General features: G+C 44.5%; 1 protein-coding gene across 8 annotated transcripts in view; it reads left to right on the plus strand.

The window, feature by feature from the left end:
• The window catches only part of LOC121573778 (protocadherin alpha-C2), a 77,261-nt gene that overhangs the window by 43,554 nt on the left and 15,083 nt on the right, over positions 1–18,624 (plus strand). For 7 of the 8 annotated variants that reach the window (XM_041886034.2, XM_041886035.2, XM_041886036.2 and 4 more), the window contains exon 2: positions 14,461–14,519. In XM_041886034.2, coding sequence (XP_041741968.1) covers positions 14,461–14,519 — 59 coding nt within the window. Of the gene's footprint in view, positions 1–8,769; positions 11,602–14,460; positions 14,520–18,624 lie in introns of those variants that run through there. The other variant, XM_041886031.2, reaches the window with a different exon arrangement.

Raw genomic sequence — 18,624 nt, forward strand, 5'->3', positions numbered from 1 at the left:
CTCTCTCTTTTCACCATCTCTCTCTCTTTTCACCATCTCTCTCTTTTCTCTCTTTTCACCATCTCTCTCTCTTTTCACCATCTCTCTCTCTTTTCTCTCTTTTCACCATCTCTCTCTCTTTTCTCTCTTTTCACCATATCTCTCTCTCTTTTCACCATCTCTCTCTTTTCACCATCTCTCTCTCTTTTCACCATCTCTCTATTTTCTCTCTTTTCACCATCTCTCTCTTTTCACCATCTCTCTCTCTTTTCACCATCTCTCTCTCTTTTCTCTCTTTTCACCATCTCTCTCTCTTTTCACCATCTCTCTCTTTTCTCTCTTTTCACCATCTCTTTCTCTTTTCACATCTCTCTCTTTTCACCATCTCTCTCTCTTTTCTCTCTTTTCACCATCTCTTTCTCTTTTCACCATCTCTCTCTTTTCACCATCTCTCTCTCTTTTCTCTCTTTTCACCATCTCTCTCTCTTTTCACCATCTCTCTCTCCGTGCCACATCACCTGTGTATTCCTTGGCCAGATGATTCACAAATGTCACCTCTTCTATCGGTCATGCATCTCTTTATGTATTATTCAGCAGGGCCAGTGGGGAGGCAGCAGCATCCCTCTTACAAACCTGGCCTGGCCTCAGCGGTGTGACACACACTCTGGCTTTAAAAGGAGCATAGTCCTGAACAGTGTAGATTTCAAATTCACAATCACAGTCTACTTCATAATAACAAATACCATCCACACAATCTCAGACTCTTTGGCATGTAGGAGAAAATGTAGTTTGTCCAATCTAAATAACAATTTCAAGGTAAAATGGTAATCCGTAGCCATCTATCTACCGTTATACAACCATCCTTAGTCCACCCTCATCCATCAGTCTGCTCACATCCAAAGGTCATGAACCAGAGCCAAGGGCATAACATCATTACAGATCAGTACAGACGAGAGAGAGAGAGAGAGAGAGAGAGAGAGAGAGAGAGAGAGAGAGAGAGAGAGAGAGAGAGAGAGAGAGAGAGAGAGAGAGAGAGAGAGAGAGAGAGAGAGAGATAGAGAGAGAGAACAGAGCCACACCTAGATATCCCTTCATCCATAATATACCACTGCAGTAAGTATGTGATGTGTTTCTAATCATGCCATTTTCTTCTCTCAGATCTACAGTAAGTTCTTTCTTATGCATTTCTATAGCTGCAAGGCCCAGGCCATGATAATCTAGTGTTTCGATCAGTCAGTCTATGCATGGCTTGGCTTGTATCTTTCTGTGGAGGGCTGCAGATGGCAGACCAAGCTAAGCCGAGCTGTGTGCGAGGCTGCTAGCAAGTTCACTGGCGCCCTCTGTCTGTGTAGTGGTGGTGATGGAAGGGGGGAGGATGGGAGTTGTCTCTGGCAGTGTCTTTAGAAGGCTCCAATTTTACCTGTCTTACTCAGCCAATAGATTTCTCCATTAGAACTCCTCAGTGCTTGAAATGATTTGTAGAGGTCTACCTATTTTATATGTGTCACTGATCCCTCACAATTTCTGTGTGATGGGATGTTCTCTTCACCATAAAGATAGCATCACAAAGGGGAAACAGTTAGTGTGTTATTGACATCACAGAGAAACATTTATTTTGTACTGTGCTATCATAGTGACTCACAATATCGAGGTCACAGTGCACTCACTATCTCTCAATCATGACATAACTGTAACTGTTGACAAAATGACATAACAGAGGATTCTCACCCACAGACATAAAGGTCACTGAATTCTCACTCATTCACATTATAGGCTAAGGCACCTACTGCTGTGTGGAAAAATAGTGTTCCTCTAGGAATTGTTATGGCTTCCTATGCTCAGTGTGATATGATTAGTCTCAGTTTCAGTGTGAGCGCGTGAGAGCTGCTGGAGATGCTTGACCCATTTGGATCAGTGAGTCGGAGCAGAGAGAGGATACACTGGAGCTGATGAGGAGGAGCTGTGAGGTCATCAGTCATCGCCCAGAGCCCTCTGATTACACCAGAATGCACAGAGGAGGGAAGTGAGGTCATCAGCCCATGCCCACAGCTCTGGTAATGGATCAGAGTTCATAAGGAGGACCGTTTGGGTTATCATTCATAGCCCAGGGCTCCAGGACTGGCACAGAGTTTACCATGATATACAGTGGCAATGTTATGCATCAGCACAGAGACACAGACAAAAAGAGACACTGACTCAAGGCATGCTGGTTTCTATCACTATGTCATAATAAATCCAATTGACCTTGGAGATTATGCATAGGATGCAGATTTCTGAAATTCAACAGCTACATTCATCTGCTGCCACATTCTGTGCAAGTCAGGATTTATCTTCTTGTATAAAGTTCACTACCAGCTAGTTTTGTATGAGTAAGGTACTGTTCAGATTATTGCTTAACGTAGATATATAATAACACAGACTTAGGAACTAATAGACCTGAATTGCTCCTCTGATAGCCCGATATATTGCGGTGTTGGGATGTACAGGGCAGAATTCAGCAGGCACTGTGAAATGTGCACTATGCTGGGACCTCATACAATACTGCAGTGAGTCATGGACACTAGAGGGCACCCAATGTCAGATCTAGTCATTCTGTTTCTGTGATCACACTCTTCAGCTGCAAAAGTGTCCAGTCTCAGAGAGAGAGAGAGAGAGAGAGAGAGAGAGAGAGAGAGAGAGAGAGAGAGAGAGAGAGAGAGAGAGAGAGAGAGAGAGAGAGAGAGAGAGAGAGAGAGAGAGAGAGAGAGAGAGAGAGAGAGAGAGAGAGAGAGAGAGAGAGAGAGAGAGAGAGAGAGAGAGAGAGAGAGAGAGAGAGAGAGTGTGTGTGTCTTGAGTGGTGCCTGTAGCTGCTTGTGTGTCCGCAGTTGCCCTTGCTGAGGGCGCTGTTCTGCTGCTGTGGTGGGGGCTGTCTGTCTACTCTTGGTGAGGGCACTGTTCTGTGTTGGTGGGGGCTGTCTGTCTACTCTTGCTGAGGGCACTGTTCTGTGTTGGTGGGGGCTGTCTGTCTACTCTTGGTGAGGGCACTGTTCTGTGTTGGTGGGGGCTGTCTGTCTACTCTTGGTGAGGGCACTGTTCTGTGTTGGTGGGGGCTGTCTGTCTACTCTTTCAGATGGGTGCACCACGCTGAAATCCAGTACGCTGACATAAGTGAGGAGGTCAGGGGCAGAGGTGAAACAAGGATCCTCAGAGAGAGATGGAGGGCATGTCTGAACTCTGGTGCCTCGACCGCTTTGGGTGTGAGGTCAGATGCCAAAAAGAATGTACCACTGTCTGGAGTTCAGAGGTCATCATTATGCCGTGTCAACATAAAGGGGAATGGAGTGAAGCCATTAGCCTTTAATCCACTTACACAGACCCCTCTCCCCATACTCACTGTCCTGAGTCCTCCCTGTCCATCTCGCTCTATCTATATGTATCTCTCTAGTTGAAATTCAAATAAGCTTGACAGGAGCGGTACCATCCAATGTTGCAAAAAGCCATTTATAGTACACAGAAATAACACATATTGCACTAAGACATTGCACAAGTAATCAAAATACAACACAGAATAAAAGAATGGACTGGAAATGGGTGTCCATTCCCAACTCTATGCTCTCTCTCTCTCTCTCTCTCTCTCTCTCTCTCTCTCTCTCTCTCTCTCTCTCTCTCACGCTCTCTCTCTCTCTCTCTCTCTCTCTCTCTCTCTCTCTCTGTCTCTCTCTCTCTCTCTCTCTGTCTCTCTCTCTATCTCTCTTTCTTTCATTCTCTCTAATACATGCTCACACAAATAAATATTTATATGTTCAACTTGTGTTTGATAGAATCATTTTGAACTTTCCTAGAGACACAATTCTGGGACACAAAGACAACCCCTGATAGTTTTGGATAAACTTTTTGAATGTTGAGTTTTGGAAGTTGCTATTTTTATAGAACAGGTCAAATGAACCTATCTTCTACTCACAATTTCTAGATCTCTTTTACACACTGTATCTATCTGTGTACTCTTTATTGTGTTTCTGTGTTTCTATCTTTCTATGTCACTCTCTTCACCTCTCACTATACAGTATCTCTCTTCCTGTCTGTGTCAGACATCGTCCTGGTCTTGTTGATGAAAAGCAGGCCCAGGTGATTAGTACACAGTGCCACTTAGTGTTCCTGTGAAATGTGTTCTGGACCTGCCATTCTTGACTCACTAGGAAGGGTTGCGTTTTATATACAGAGTGAGGCTGAGAAATCTCAATCAGAGTCTACAACAGGAAAAGGCTCTTATTTACAATGTGGACAACAGATGGGACAGCTGCCTGACGAGCTCATTAAAAGAGACAATTAGATAGACAAGATTGAAGAAATGAGCCAAAGAGGTACTTTTTCCTGCTGCAGGGGCCAGGTGGAAGGATTGTGCTGCTGTGTGTAATTGATAGGATTATGTTGTTTTTCAGACTGCGATAAACAGTCCCTCCAGCAGAAAGACTAAATGTCATGTTCTCTAATCTCATGTCAACAGATGACAATCAGGACATAAAACCAGGAGATGAGTTATTCATTAAATGCTTTAGTTGCTGCTACCCTTCTTTGTTAGTGTAACGTTGGGAAACTATGCAAAGTGTCTAAGTGGAACCATTCCAGATGTTATTTTTCCCTTTTGTTGTTCAGTATCCAACAAGATAACATGGCATGACTGATAAAGGTTTATTGCTGGTATGCAGCAACATAATCTCTAGAATAGATTGACTATGTTTGATTTGTCTATGTGACCTTCCCACCCAGTATTCCTTTGAGTCCAGCTCAGAGTTCTCATTTTCTCTTCTTGTGATGGGGTAGGGTGTCTTTGTCAGCCAGAGTCATTAGCATGTGGGTTACCCATTGCATGTGGTGAGGACTGTGGATATGGGCTGGCTGCTCAGCGAATCAGTGGTCTGCAGTCTGCTGCTTACTGCTGGAATAATTCACCCAGATCCCAAGATCCCCTGGTTCTATCTGAATGATCTGTCCTCACACTGACACATCGCCTTGCTTGGGTTTAGACTTACAAGTCCATGGGCCTGTGTTGGAGATAATGGGCTTTTCAGGAATGAGTCAGAACTGTTTTCTCTTTCTCTCAAACACACACACACACACACACACACACGTCGCATAATCAAAAGTCAAGTAAACAGTACCTTTCACATTTGAGTTTACCTTATAAGCTCATAGAGTTGGTAACACAAGCAAATCGTTTCATTCAACGGCCTGTTAGCTATAGCTAAACCTATTGACACACTGACTTCACTGCTCTCGTTACAAAATGTATTGAGAGTCATTAACTTTGGCACTCAAGTTGTGATGTATTCCATCACCTGAACTTATTTTGCTGAAGTCAGCGCCCCAACAAAGTGTTACTCGGCAAATACATAACCTTTGCAACATAATATCATCTTGAAGTATTGTGCCCTCCTGCTTTTAACCACAGAAAGAAAATTATTTATTTTCTGTAGAAAATAAGTTGGCCTACAGATGTAGGATCTTAATTTGATCACCCTGTTTCAGGGGAACTTTCTTGCAATGCAGGAAAACAACTTGTAGTGTAATAGAAGTTGAAAAAGGCTTCTGAAGTTTGTAATTTCCACTTTGAAATTTCAGACTTGATTTTCCCTTACAAAAAATGTATCAACCCCTACAAAAATGTCCATTAATTAGAATCCTCAAAATAATTCACATTTCCTCTTGCAGGATTATATTCATGCTGTAGCAAACTGGCTCAAATTAAGATGCTACATCTGTATTTGTTTTCTTTCTTGGTAAGGTTAATTAATTGTATGTTAATTATATGCTGGAGCAGGTTTGCATTGGCCATTTACCAACTTAAAGACATTAATAGTTACAGTTGAAGTCGGAGGTTTACATACACCTTAGCCAAAAACATTTAAACTCAGTTTTTCACAATTCCTGACATTTAATCCTAGTAAAAATTCCCTGTCTTAGGACAGTTAGGATCACCATTTTATTTTAAGAATGTGAAATGTCAGAATAATAGTAGAGAGAATGATTTATTTCAGCTTGTATTTCTTTCATCACATTCCCAGTGGGTCAGAAGTTTACATACACTCAATTAGTATTTGGTAGCATTGCCTTTAAATTGTTTATCTTGGGTCAAATGTTTGTGTAGCCTTCCACAAGCTTCCCACAATAAGTTGGGTGAATTTTGGCACATTCCTCCTGACAGAGCTGGTGTAACTGAGTCAGGTTTGTACGCTTCCTTGCCTACAAGGGGGCAGAACTTTTTCAGTTCTGCCCACACATTTTCTATAGGATTGAGGTCAGGGCATTGTGATGGCCACTCCAATACCTTGACTTTGTTGTCCTTAAGCCATTTTGCCACAACTTTGGAAATATGCTTGCGGTCATTGTCCATTTGGAAGACCCATTTGCGGCCAAGCTTTAACTTCCTGACTGATGTCTTGAGATGTTGCTTCAATATATCCACATCATTTTCCTTTCTCATGATGCCATCTATCTTGTGAAGTGCCCCAGTCCCTCCTGCAACAAAGCACCCCCACATCATGATGCTGCTACCCCCGTGCTTCACGGTTGGGATGGTGTTCTTCGGCTTGCAAGCATCCCTCTTTTTCCTCCAAACATAACAATGGTCATTATGGCCAAACAGTTCTATTTTTGTTTCATCAGACCAGAGGACATTTCTCCAAAAAGTACGATCTTTGTCCCCATGTGCAGTTGCAAACCGTAGTCTAGCTTTTTTTATGGCGGATTTGGAGCAGTGGCTTCTTCCTTGCTGAGCGGCCTTTCAGGTTATGTCGATATAGGACTCGTTTTACTGTAGATACTTTTGTACCTGTTTCCTCCAGCATCTTCACATGGTCCTTTGCTGTTGTTCTGGGATTGATTTGCACTTTTTGCACCAAAGTACGTTCATCTATAGGAGACAGAACGCGTCTCCTTCCTGAGCGGTATGACAGCTGTGTGGTCCCATGGTGTTTATACTTGCATAATGTTGTTTGTACAGATGAACGTGGTACCTTCAGGCGTTTGGAAATTGCTCCCATGGACGAACCAGACTTGTGGAGGTCTACAATTATTTTTCTGAGGTCTTGGCTGATATCTTTTGATTTTCCCATGATATCAAGCAAAGAGGCACTGAGTTTGTAGGTAGGCCTTGAAATACATCCACAGGTACACCACCAATTGACTCAAATGATGTCAATTAGCCTATCAGAAGCTTCTAAAGCCATGACATAATTTTCTGGAATTTTCCAAGCTGTTTAAAGGCACAGTCAACTTAGTGTATGTAAACTTCTGACACACTGGAATTGTGATACAGTGAATTATAAGTGAAATGATCTGTCTGTAAACAATTGTTTGGAAAAATTACTTGTGTCATGCAGTAGACTTGCCAAAACTATAGTTTGTTAACAAGAAATGTGTGGAGGGGTTGAAAAACGAGTTTTAATGACTCCAACCTAAGTGTATGTAAACTTCCGACTTCAACTGTTCAACTAATTGAGAAGTCCAAAACGGACAGTATATGACAGACAGACTTGCTCAATGAAAAAGTAAACGACTGCATTAAAATCCATAACATTACAGTGAATTCTGCTAGTGCCATAAACCATGTATGCCTACAGATGTTATAAAGACAGATGTTTTAAAGTCTCTTACCAGTAATAGTCCTACCACATGTTCACCATTCGCCAACTATTGTGCACAGGACTCAATTGTCATTGTGAATAGACTGTAGTTTATGACATCAGTTTCAGAGTGACAGATTAATTTACTCTAGTTTTGTTGATGGATGCACAGAGTGCGTGCCTGGGGCATGCTAGCCAGAATGGTCTGGGCTGCCTCGTGTAACGCTGTTAACATGTTGACAATGATGAGGATGATTGCAATAATGTTGATGACAATGATGATGATGATGAAGACTATTATTTTGATGGTGATGATGATGTGGAGAGTGATTGTGCTGGCGGTTAGGATGATGGTGAAGAATGTAAGGGGGTACCGCGTGCACCGTGGGGATACAGAGAGGGGATGAGACGTAGGGCTTATTGGGAACACCGTGGGCATCTTAGATGTGATTATTTGAGCTGACACTGAGGTCTAGCACTGTTAGCGATCCCTGTGTTAGAGAAGGTTGTGGATGACAGCGCGATGCCGGTGATCTGTATCGTTACATGCCCTGCCCAAATGTGGAGGTGCAGGGTGCGCTATAGCAGAGGAGAGCTGCTTTAGGGGAAGCCGCCATGCAGCGGTTACAGTTCAACAAAGCAGGGCAATTACAGTCCCCAAAACGTGCCTTGTTTGAGATAGGCTACCTGTTGTAAAATTTGACAGCAGGGTTTTGCGTCGCAGCAGGGCGTAGGCTAATTGCACATTTGGTATAATTATTTTTTTAAAGGGCTAAAAAATAATTGGTGGGGCAAGCCTCACGATATTATGAGCAACCAAATTAATCATTTAATTTTCAACCATACAGTTGTGCTGGTTTTTCCATCTCCATTTAAACGAGTGATTGCAGTGTTAACTCAATTCACCGTGTGCACAGACACACGGTAAATGGCCGTAAAGAAAACCAATCTAAGGCGGTGGATTTGAGCACACGGCCCCTCCCCCGTTGCTCTGCAACTACACCATCACACTGAGCAGTGGCGGGAGAGAGAGACGGGGAGAAATGGATGGGTAGGGGTGGTTGCACAAGTGGGGAGGGAGAAGAGGAGAGAGAGAGAGAGAGAGAGAGAGAGAGAGAGAGAGAGAGAGAGAGAGAGAGAGAGAGAGAGAGAGAGAGAGAGAGAGAGAGAGAGAGAGAGAGAGAGAGAGAGAGAGAGAGAGAGAGAGAGAGAGAGAGAGAGAGAGAGAGAGAGAGAGCACCAGTGGCAGGGAAACACACCCGTCAGCCGCGCACAGAGGAGAGAAAAAATGCTACACTGACAAAGGAAACATGGATGCGTTGGAAAAGTATCCGTTCAAACAGATAACGGAATGGATGTGCTGTTCCTCCTGCACTTAACGGGGAACCAATTATCGTATTTTAATGTGGTGGTGGGAGGCGAGGTACTGCCAGCTAAAAAGGCGGAAAGCTGTATTTAATCCGTCTACGGATCCCATGAGTTTGCAATGGCTGTTACGGGGATATGTAACTGTATAGGAAACAATGTTTCTCTTTCTTTTGTTATATTTTTCTTATTTTGTGGCCTTTCACTTGGACAACTACGGTACTCTATTCCGGAGGAATTACAAAATGGAGCGGAGGTTGGGGATCTTGTGCAGGATTTGGGGTTGGATATCCGAAAGCTCTCCAATCGAAAGATAAAGGTAACCTCCACCACTGGAAAACGGTATGTGGATGTCAATCCCAAAAATGGAAAATTAATTGTCAATGAAAGAATCGACAGAGAGACGCTGTGTGATTTGAGCAGCAGCTGTCTTATACATTTAGAGGTGCTTGTTGAAAACCCATCCGAGGTGCACAATGTTGAGGTGGAGATTGTGGATGCTAATGACAATGCGCCGCAGTTCCCTAGAGACGAGTATCAATTGGAAATTACAGAAGCTGCTTTACCAGGGTCTCGTTTCCCCATTGAGAATGCCCTGGATCCGGACGTGGGATCCAACTCCGTTCGTCAATATCGACTCAGCCCAAACGAACACTTCGCGCTGGATTCCAACAAACCCTCCCTCAACAGCAAGCACATTGAGCTCGTGCTCAAAAAGCCCCTTGACCGCGAACTGGCGCCTTACCACCAATTAATTCTGACTGCTGCAGATGGTGGAACACAAGCAAAAACCGGTTCAGCTAAAGTTAATGTACGAGTCCTGGACACTAATGACAACGTCCCTGTATTTGACAGCTCAGTGTACAAAGTCAAATTGTTAGAAAACTCACCAAAAGACACACTGGTCATCAAATTGAATGCCACAGACCTTGACGAGGGTACCAATGGGGAGGTGTACTATTCTTTCAGCAGCTACACTCCTGAGAGAGTCAGACAGATGTTCAGCATGGACAGCAACACAGGAGAGATCAGAGTGAGGAGCAATGTGGACTATGAAGAAACCAACTCTTATGAGATGTATATCCAGGCCATGGATAAAGGCCCTGGTGCTGTAGCAGCCCACTGTAAGGTGGTGGTGGAGGTGGTGGATGTGAATGACAATGTCCCAGAGATAGTCCTGTCCTCTCTCTCCAGCCCAGTGAGGGAGGATGCCCGGGCTGACACCGTGGTGGCCCTGATCAGTGTCACAGACCGGGACTCTGGTGCCAACAAACAGGTGAGCCTGGAAATACCCCCAGGCCTCCCCTTCAAGATCAAGTCCTTCAGAAACTACTACACCCTGGTCACCTCCGCCTTCCTGGACCGTGAGACCACCGCTGCCTACAATGTCACCCTCAGCGCCACTGACGGCGGCACCCCACCCCTCTCCTCCCAGAAGACCATACAGGTGGATGTGGCTGATGTGAATGACAACCCGCCGCGCTTCGAGCAGACCTCCTACACAGTCTATGTGACGGAGAACAACGCCCCCGGGGCCTCGCTGTGCACTGTGAAGGCCCAGGACTCAGATGTCAACGAGAACGGACGCATCACCTACACTGTCCTAAATGACAACAACCACGGCATCCCTGTCACCTCTTACGTCTCTGTGAAGGCCGACACAGGAGAGGCCTACGCCCTGCGCGCCTTTGACTATGAGTCACTCAGGGAGTTCCACTTCCAGGTCAAAGCTCAGGACGGGGGCATCCCACCCCTCAGCCGGGTGGCCACTGTCTACATCTACATCATGGACCAGAACGATCACGTGCCTGAGATCGTCAACCCCCCAGGCAACGGCACGCGCTCCACAGAGACAGTTCTGAAGAACGCTGAGGCTGGCGCCCTGGTGACCAAGGTGGTGGCATACGACGCAGACGCAGGTCCCAACGCTTGGCTGATCTATGTGTTGGATCAGTGCACAGACTTGGAACTGTTCAAGGTGCATGAACACACGGGGGAGATCCGCACCACACGCAGGGTCTTGGAGGACAACTCCACCTCCTTCAGCCTGACAGTGCTGGTGAGGGACCACGGCCAGCCGCCTCTCTCATCCACTGCCACCGTCAATGTGGCTGTCATGGAGGTGCCACCCAAGGTGACCCCTGACCCCAAGAGGGTCATCCGGCCCCACAGCACCCTGCTCTTTTCTAACTTGACCCTCTACCTGATCGTGGCTCTGAGCGCCACCACCTTTGTGTTCCTGGTGACTGTGGTGGTGCTGGCCATCGTGCGCTGCCATGCCTACTGCACTCAGCCTGGGTCCTGCTCCCCCTGCTGTGTATCCCAGAAGACCCCCCCTGACGGCGGGGGCAGCAGCACAGTAGGTGGTGCTGGGGGTGGTGGTGGAGGTGGGGGACAACCCAATAACAATGTGGGGCTGCGGAGAGACCTCAAGGTGGAGCCTCACTACATTGAGGTGCGTGGGAATGGCTCTATGACCAAGACCTACTGCTACAAGACCTGTCTGACGGCCACCTCAGGCAGCGACACCTTCATGTTCTATAACACAGGCCGGCCCATCAGCGGCACCTGGGGTTCCGAGCGCTTCTTCACAGGCGGCAGTGGGTTTGTACGGAGATTAAGCATGCCCGACGCTTCACTGCAAGTCTGCCCAGAGGTGCGTCATAGTTTTCCTCTTCTTTTAAGCAAAATGACTAACAAGTCATGCATGGCATAACAGAAGTATAGCCTCACAATATGCCGCCTCTCCAGATTACATACTAGGCCAGGGGTGTCAAAGATATAGCCCGCAGGAAAATATGATTTTCTCAATATACTTTAAAAGGACTAAAACCAAATCGAAACTGTGTAGAATTGATAATGGACCTACATTTATACAGACATGACTGTGTCCAGCTCGCTAATAATCACAGAAATTGATGGCGAGGAAACATAACCAATTTTCAAAGACTGAATGTGGCCCCCAGGGCAAAATGAGTTTGACACCCCTGTACTAGGCTTTAATATGTATTGGTTATGTTGGTGCTGGTTATTTTTAGATGAGTGTTTTAGAACACATTCCATCATACCACTGTTCTTTGTTCCGTCTGTTACATGAAGGGCTGTAGATGCTCAGTGGTTCTGCATGCTAGCTGAAGTCGTTCATTGTCATATTTTTTGCTTTGTTGTCATATTCTTTTGTTTTGCCAGTACATCTTGAGACTGCGTCAGATTTGACATGTTTCTTTGAGTGTGTGTGTGTGTGTGTGTATGGTTGTGTGTCTGTGTGTCTCTTAGTTCCTCTCCCTTGTTGCACAGTGTAGCTACATCCTCCACCCAGCTCAGCAGTCACACTGCGTCAGTGTCAGATTGGAAGACTTTCTGGAGTCCTGCTGTATTTCTGATGATTCAGGGATTTGTAGTTCACTTTGATGTTGTCATCACATATTCAGTCAGTGCAGGTCATTTTGACTCTACCACTGGCTCATTCTCTGTGCAAGTGTGTTTGACTTCATCATATCTCACAGTGTCAGGCTTTGTGTGTGCCTGTGATTTCTCCAGTTTAAATGTGGCTGCACAGTATATGTCTGTCTGTGTCTGTGTGTGTGTGTGTGTGCGTGTGTGTGTGTGCGTGTGTGTGTGTGTGTGCATGCATGCATGTGTGTCTTTTGTGTCTTTTCTTTCTTAAGCCACAACAACATGTCTGTGTTAAATTGCAGTAACTGAAAGATCCTCCCATATGTTTGCTCTGGAATTCCTTCCTCTCCAGTCTGCCACATTGACTCCTCACTCAGAGTTCTCTCTAGTAATCTTTCCGGCTGTCTCTCCTCTCTAGAACCTATTCCACTGCAGCACTAGGCTGCCGTAGGAAAGTGTTGGCATTCATGGTCGAGCATGGCTTAGGAGTCAAGGCTGAGTGCTACAGGAAATTACAAATACAAAGCCCTGCATATGTTTACCACGACAGGGCTGGAATGTTAAGTACTTCCACATCACTCATTATAAACATGTTCTCTAACGAGGAACCACTAGTTTAAGGTCTGAATGGGGCTTTCGTTTAACCTCAGTAAGACTCCCAATATGTGTGCTTCATTACAGACTAGAGCTCATGGAATTAACGTTCCTGGAGAGTGTGCAAATGGCTCTATTAAGCAGCTATGTCTTTTGAAATCCATGGGCGCTCTGCTTACATTAGCCATGTTTTAAGGTTGATTTGTTGTATTTTTGTCTCTGTTTAATTGGTGTGAACTCATGTTTACTCTAACGAGCAGAGATCTGGGTTGTGTGCTCTAATGGGCTGGCTGGCATACGATCTGATGCTCTGCTGTTTCAGCGCTCTGCTCTGGGGGTTGGATAGGTTGATGTCCAAAACGTTGTCAGAACGCTGTCAGAATGTAGTTTCGAGGCCACGTGGGATTGATTTGAAATGTTTTGGGGTTTATGCTGGGGTCGTGGATGGGTCAAGACAGTCAGTCCATCAGTGGTGTAGGAGCAATGAGCAGAGGCATCATCTGATAAGAATGGTGGTGGAAATTAAATTAACCTCCAACCAGTGTTTCCCAGCCCCACAAATTAGATTCACTCAGAGAGGTTGTGTCTCAGAGCAGGAGATACTCCCCTCAGAATCAAACTAATGAAATAACATAATGTACCCTCTTTATCTGGGGCACCTACTGATGCCTAAACAGGTATGAGTCTTAAACTACTACAGTACTCACCCCTACCCACAGGTCTGATGTCTAGAGCTCTGATGATGTCAGTGCTTATGATTTGTATTTTCAAAATGTACATATCCAAATCTCTGAAGCTCCATTATGAACCTTCATGCAATGTTTAAACCTTGTGGAAAGCAAACTAAAATAATTGAAAAAACACACGTCCACATGGAGCAGCCTTCTGGAGGAGAACATCAATGAACTTGAGTAATGTGTGACTGCCCTAGGAGAGCCGCCCTTAACCTCTTAACCCCAGCCCACATGAGCAGGGATGGAGGATGTGGTTGCCCTGGTGATAGAGGGGTTCTTCCTGATTGGATTAGCCCAAAGCCCAGCTGCAGTGTGCCTGATGAGGCAGTCATTTACCAGGGCTGCTTGGAGCTCTGAGCTCATGGCACTCAACCAAACTGCATCAGGCCAGACACACACACACACACACACACACACACACACACACACACACACACACACACACACACACACACACACACACACACACACACACACACACACACACACACACACACACACACACACACAATACACAAACTAATCAATCCTCTCACAGAAGAACTCTCACACACACAGGGATACAGGAAATCTAAGAATGTATCAGTGTGTCTCTCAAAGTCATTGCTTTGATAAAGGACATGTGTGTGTGTGTGTGTATCTGATGGCAGTGGCACACTGTCTTCCAGAACTGCAGTGCTCCAATCAGGATGCAGAGCTGGGATGTGCACCATGATTCATTAATGAGACCATATCTGGCCTCACTCTGAATGAGATCAAACTAACCTCCCCCCTCTCTCTCTCTCTCTCAGCCGAAGGCCCCAAATGCTGACTGGCAATACTCCACTTCTTTGAGGGCAGGGATGCAGAGGTAAGCACTTTACTATTTTGCCCTCTTGGAACTTCTACCCTCCTTAAAAAGATTCCCAAGCTCCTTACCATTTTCAGCTCTCAGAATTACAGTATATTGCTTTAAGAGTGCATCTCAACGAAACACTATCAATTGCTTGGGGGAATATTGCTACAGTGTGTAGCCAATTTGTAGGAAATGTTTCCCCCATTGTATAGGTCTTACAGTACAGAGTCACCATGCATGTCTGCACAACAAAGACTGGGAGGCAGCCACTCTCAGACTACTACACTCTGCAGAAGCACCTGCCTGCAGACAGCATAACATGACCACAGACAGGTCTCAGATCAGATGAGCAACAGCCTCCATAACCACTAGTGGCTCCTCAACATGTGTCTGACCCCACTCAGCCCCATGTTGCCCTGTTTGGGCCAGCTGTGCCCTGGCTGTCCTGTCAGCCAACCCAGAGGGGAACACACACAGGCAGAGGCTGATGTTCTAGCCAGGCCCCAGTAGCTCTGCTCCTCTGCTCTGCCATAGTTTATATAGGTCATCTACATTCCGTGCGCCACTACTCCCAGATACACAGTCCTTCAGCAGGAACTGTGAAGGACAAATGAGCTGATGAACTGACTGGGAGCTTTATCAGCCTCAGATCATCACACACACACAAATACATGCATGCACACGCACGCACATACACGCACACACACATGTACACAAGCACACGCACTCACACACACAAATGCACGCACGCACACACACACACACACACTGTAAATGGCTGCAGACTGTTTCTTTATTTACATGAATGTGTTAATCAGTAGCCCCTGGGGCTTGGTCTGTGTGTGTGTGTGTGTGTATGTGTGTGTTTGTGTGTGTGGGTGGGTGTATGCTCTCTTGAAACAAGCTCCAGTAGGCTAATCTTTTTGCGTGTGAACTGTATTACTGTACTGTATTGTATTATACTGTATTATATGGACTGGAATTACACACATCGTTCAAACCGTGATAAAGCTGAAGAGAACAAGCGATTCTGGTTCAGCACATGCGGCCTACAAAGTTACAAGTATAGGCTAGTGAATTTGATTAACATTATGAAATATACTGTAATAGGGCCTGTTTGTATAATTAGTAGGCTGACATATACATAGCCTACCTTTCATAATATTTCCCCTAATGTTATTAGCCTATGCCTCCTCTTTCTCTCTCTATTGTTGCTTCATTCCTTCCTCGCTTTCAACCGATAAATGAAATACGTTTCGTTGTCCTCATCTTCATCATTCTAATGACATGCTTGAATAAAATAGGACTAGAATTAGATGCAGAAGGCTTTCACTTCTCTTCATGAAGATTGAATGGTTATGGGTCTGAATAAATAACTGCTGTAGCCTACCACCATCACACGTTCGCTCTTCTTTCACACTACCCGTGAGTTCTATTGGCTGCTGTATTTAACATTCAGCAAAAAGAGCTTGCGTCCCTTTTCGAATAGTCTATTGGTATAAGAAATGCTCAAATAAATATGTCCAACAAGCTATTCTAGTCTTAACTTTTTCTGCATGGGACTCCCAAGAGCTGAGTGTTTTTTAAGGAGAGGCCAGCAGAGCACAGGTGCTTGCATATTGCGCAACAGATAGAGGCTGTAAGTTAGAAGCTTATTATGCATAACCCATCATTAATTAGCTAAATATAAGGCTAATACTGCATTGAATGTATTACATGAAAGAGGTAGGCTAGGACATCTCTATATAGGGCTATATATCAATCTAGAAAAGGATGATCTATTTTGGATGCAATTTGAATGGAGTTGATAGAGAGAGAGAAAGACTGCGAGAGAGTGCTCGTGCGTGCACTGATTCTAAAGCAATGCTATTCGAGTGATAGGCTGTTTTAAACCCTGGAGCTGCAATAAAAAAATATATAATCTTTAAAAATAAAAAACAAAGTGACCCCCGAAAGCCAGATGGAGATTGGTAAATTAGATGCTCATTCTGTGTTTATACTACTGTAGCATAGGCTATGCTGCAGCAAATGTAGGTCTACCTGTCACAAGAAAAAAAGTGACCATGATGAGATGATAGGTCTACATGCATTGAGATAGGCTGTCTGACCCGACCCTGAGCGTTGATTCATCATGCACAGGTCGTAGAGAAGCCAGATTTAGACATTGCATATAATTTAACAGTTCCATTTCACGCCATGCTGTTCATATAAATAATGTATTATAAAATACCGGTTTCTCGCAGTTATTTATCCCGGGAAAAGGGAGTGGTTTTGGGCTGTAAATCTCGGTAACCGGGTTCTCGCCATTCAACCCTTGTGTGTGTGTGTGTGTGTTGAGGGGAAGGGGAGAGGGTGTGAACACAGACTGCATAATACAGTTGAAGTCAGAAGTTTACATACACCATAGCCAAATACATTAAAACTCAATTTTTCACAATTCCTGACATTTAATCCTAGTAAACATTCCCTGTCTTAGTCCCGTGTAGCTCAGTTGGTAGAGCATTTGCGCTTGCAACGCCAGGGTTGTGGGTTCGATTCCCACGGGGGACCAGTATAAAAAAATAAATACAAATGCATGCACTCACTAACTGTAAGTCGCTCTGGATAAGAATGACTAAAATGTAAAAAAAATATGTAAAAATGTCAGTTAGGATCACCACTTTAGTTTAAGAATGTGAAATGTCAGAATAATAGTAGAGAGAATGATTTATTTTAGCTTTTAGTTCTTTCGTCACATTCGCAGTGGGTCAGAAGATTACATACACTCAATTAGTATTTGGAAGCATTGCCTTTCAATTGTTTAACTTGGGTCAAACGATTCGGGTAGCCTTCCATAAGCTTCCCACAATAAGTAGGGTGAATTTTGGCCCATTCCTCCTGACAGAGCTGGTGTAACTGAGTCAGGTTTGTAGGCCTCCTTGTTCGCACACGCTTTTTCAGTTCTGCCCACACACTTTCTATAGGATTGAGGTCAGGGCTTTGTGATAGCCACTCCAATACCTTGACTTTGTTGTCCTTAAGCCATTTTGCCACAACTTTGGAAGTATGCTTGGGGTCATTGTCCATTTGGAAGACCCATTTGCGACCAAGCTTTAACTTCCTGACTGATGTCTTTAGATGTTGCTTCAATATATCCACATAATTTTCCTTCCTCATGATGCCATCTATTTTGTGAAGTGCACCAGTCCCTCCTGCAGCAAAGCACCCCAACAGCATGATGCGTGCTTCACGGTTGGGATGGTGTTCTTCGGCTTGCAATCAACCCTCTTTTTCCTCCAAACATAACGATGGTCATTATGGCCAAACAGTTATATTTTTGTTTCATCAGACCAGAGGACATTTCTCAAAAAAGTGCGATCTTTGTCCCCATGTGCAGTTGCAAATCGTAGTCTGGCTTTTCTATAGCGGTTTTGGAGCAGTGGCTTCTTCCTTGCTGAGCGGCCTTTCAGGTTATGTCGATATAGGACTCGTTTTACTGTGGATATAGATACTTTTGTACATGTTTCCTCCAGCATCTTCACAAGGTCCTTTGCTGTTGTTCTGGGATTGATTTTCACTTTTCGCACACAAAGTACATTCATCTCTAGGAGACAGAACGCGTCTCCATCCTGAGCGGTATGATGGCTGCATGGTCCCATGGTGTTTATACTAGCATACTATTGTTTGTACAGATGAACGTGGTACCTTCAGGTGTTTGGAAATTGCTCCCAAGGATGGACCAGACTTGTGGAGGTCTACAATTATTTTTCTGAGGTCTTGGCTGATTTCTTTTGATTTTCCCATGATGTCAAGCAAAGAGGCACTGAGTTTGAAGGTAGGCATTGAAATACATCCACAGGTATACCTCCAATCGACTCAAATGATGTCAATTAGCCTATTAGAAGCTTCTAAAGCCATGACATCATTTTCTGGAATTTCCCAAGCTGTTTAGAGGCACATCACTTACTGTATGTAAACTTCTGACCCACTGGAATTGTGATACAGTGAATTATAAGTGAAATAATCTGTCTGTAAACAATATTTGGAGAAAAAAAAACTTGTGTCATACACAAAGTAGATGTCCTAACCGACTTGCCAAAATTATAGTTTGTTAACAAGAAATGTGTGGATTGGTCGAAAA

This window comes from Coregonus clupeaformis, unplaced genomic scaffold, assembly GCF_020615455.1.
Source record: "Coregonus clupeaformis isolate EN_2021a unplaced genomic scaffold, ASM2061545v1 scaf0144, whole genome shotgun sequence".
Taxonomy (NCBI): domain Eukaryota; kingdom Metazoa; phylum Chordata; class Actinopteri; order Salmoniformes; family Salmonidae; genus Coregonus; species Coregonus clupeaformis.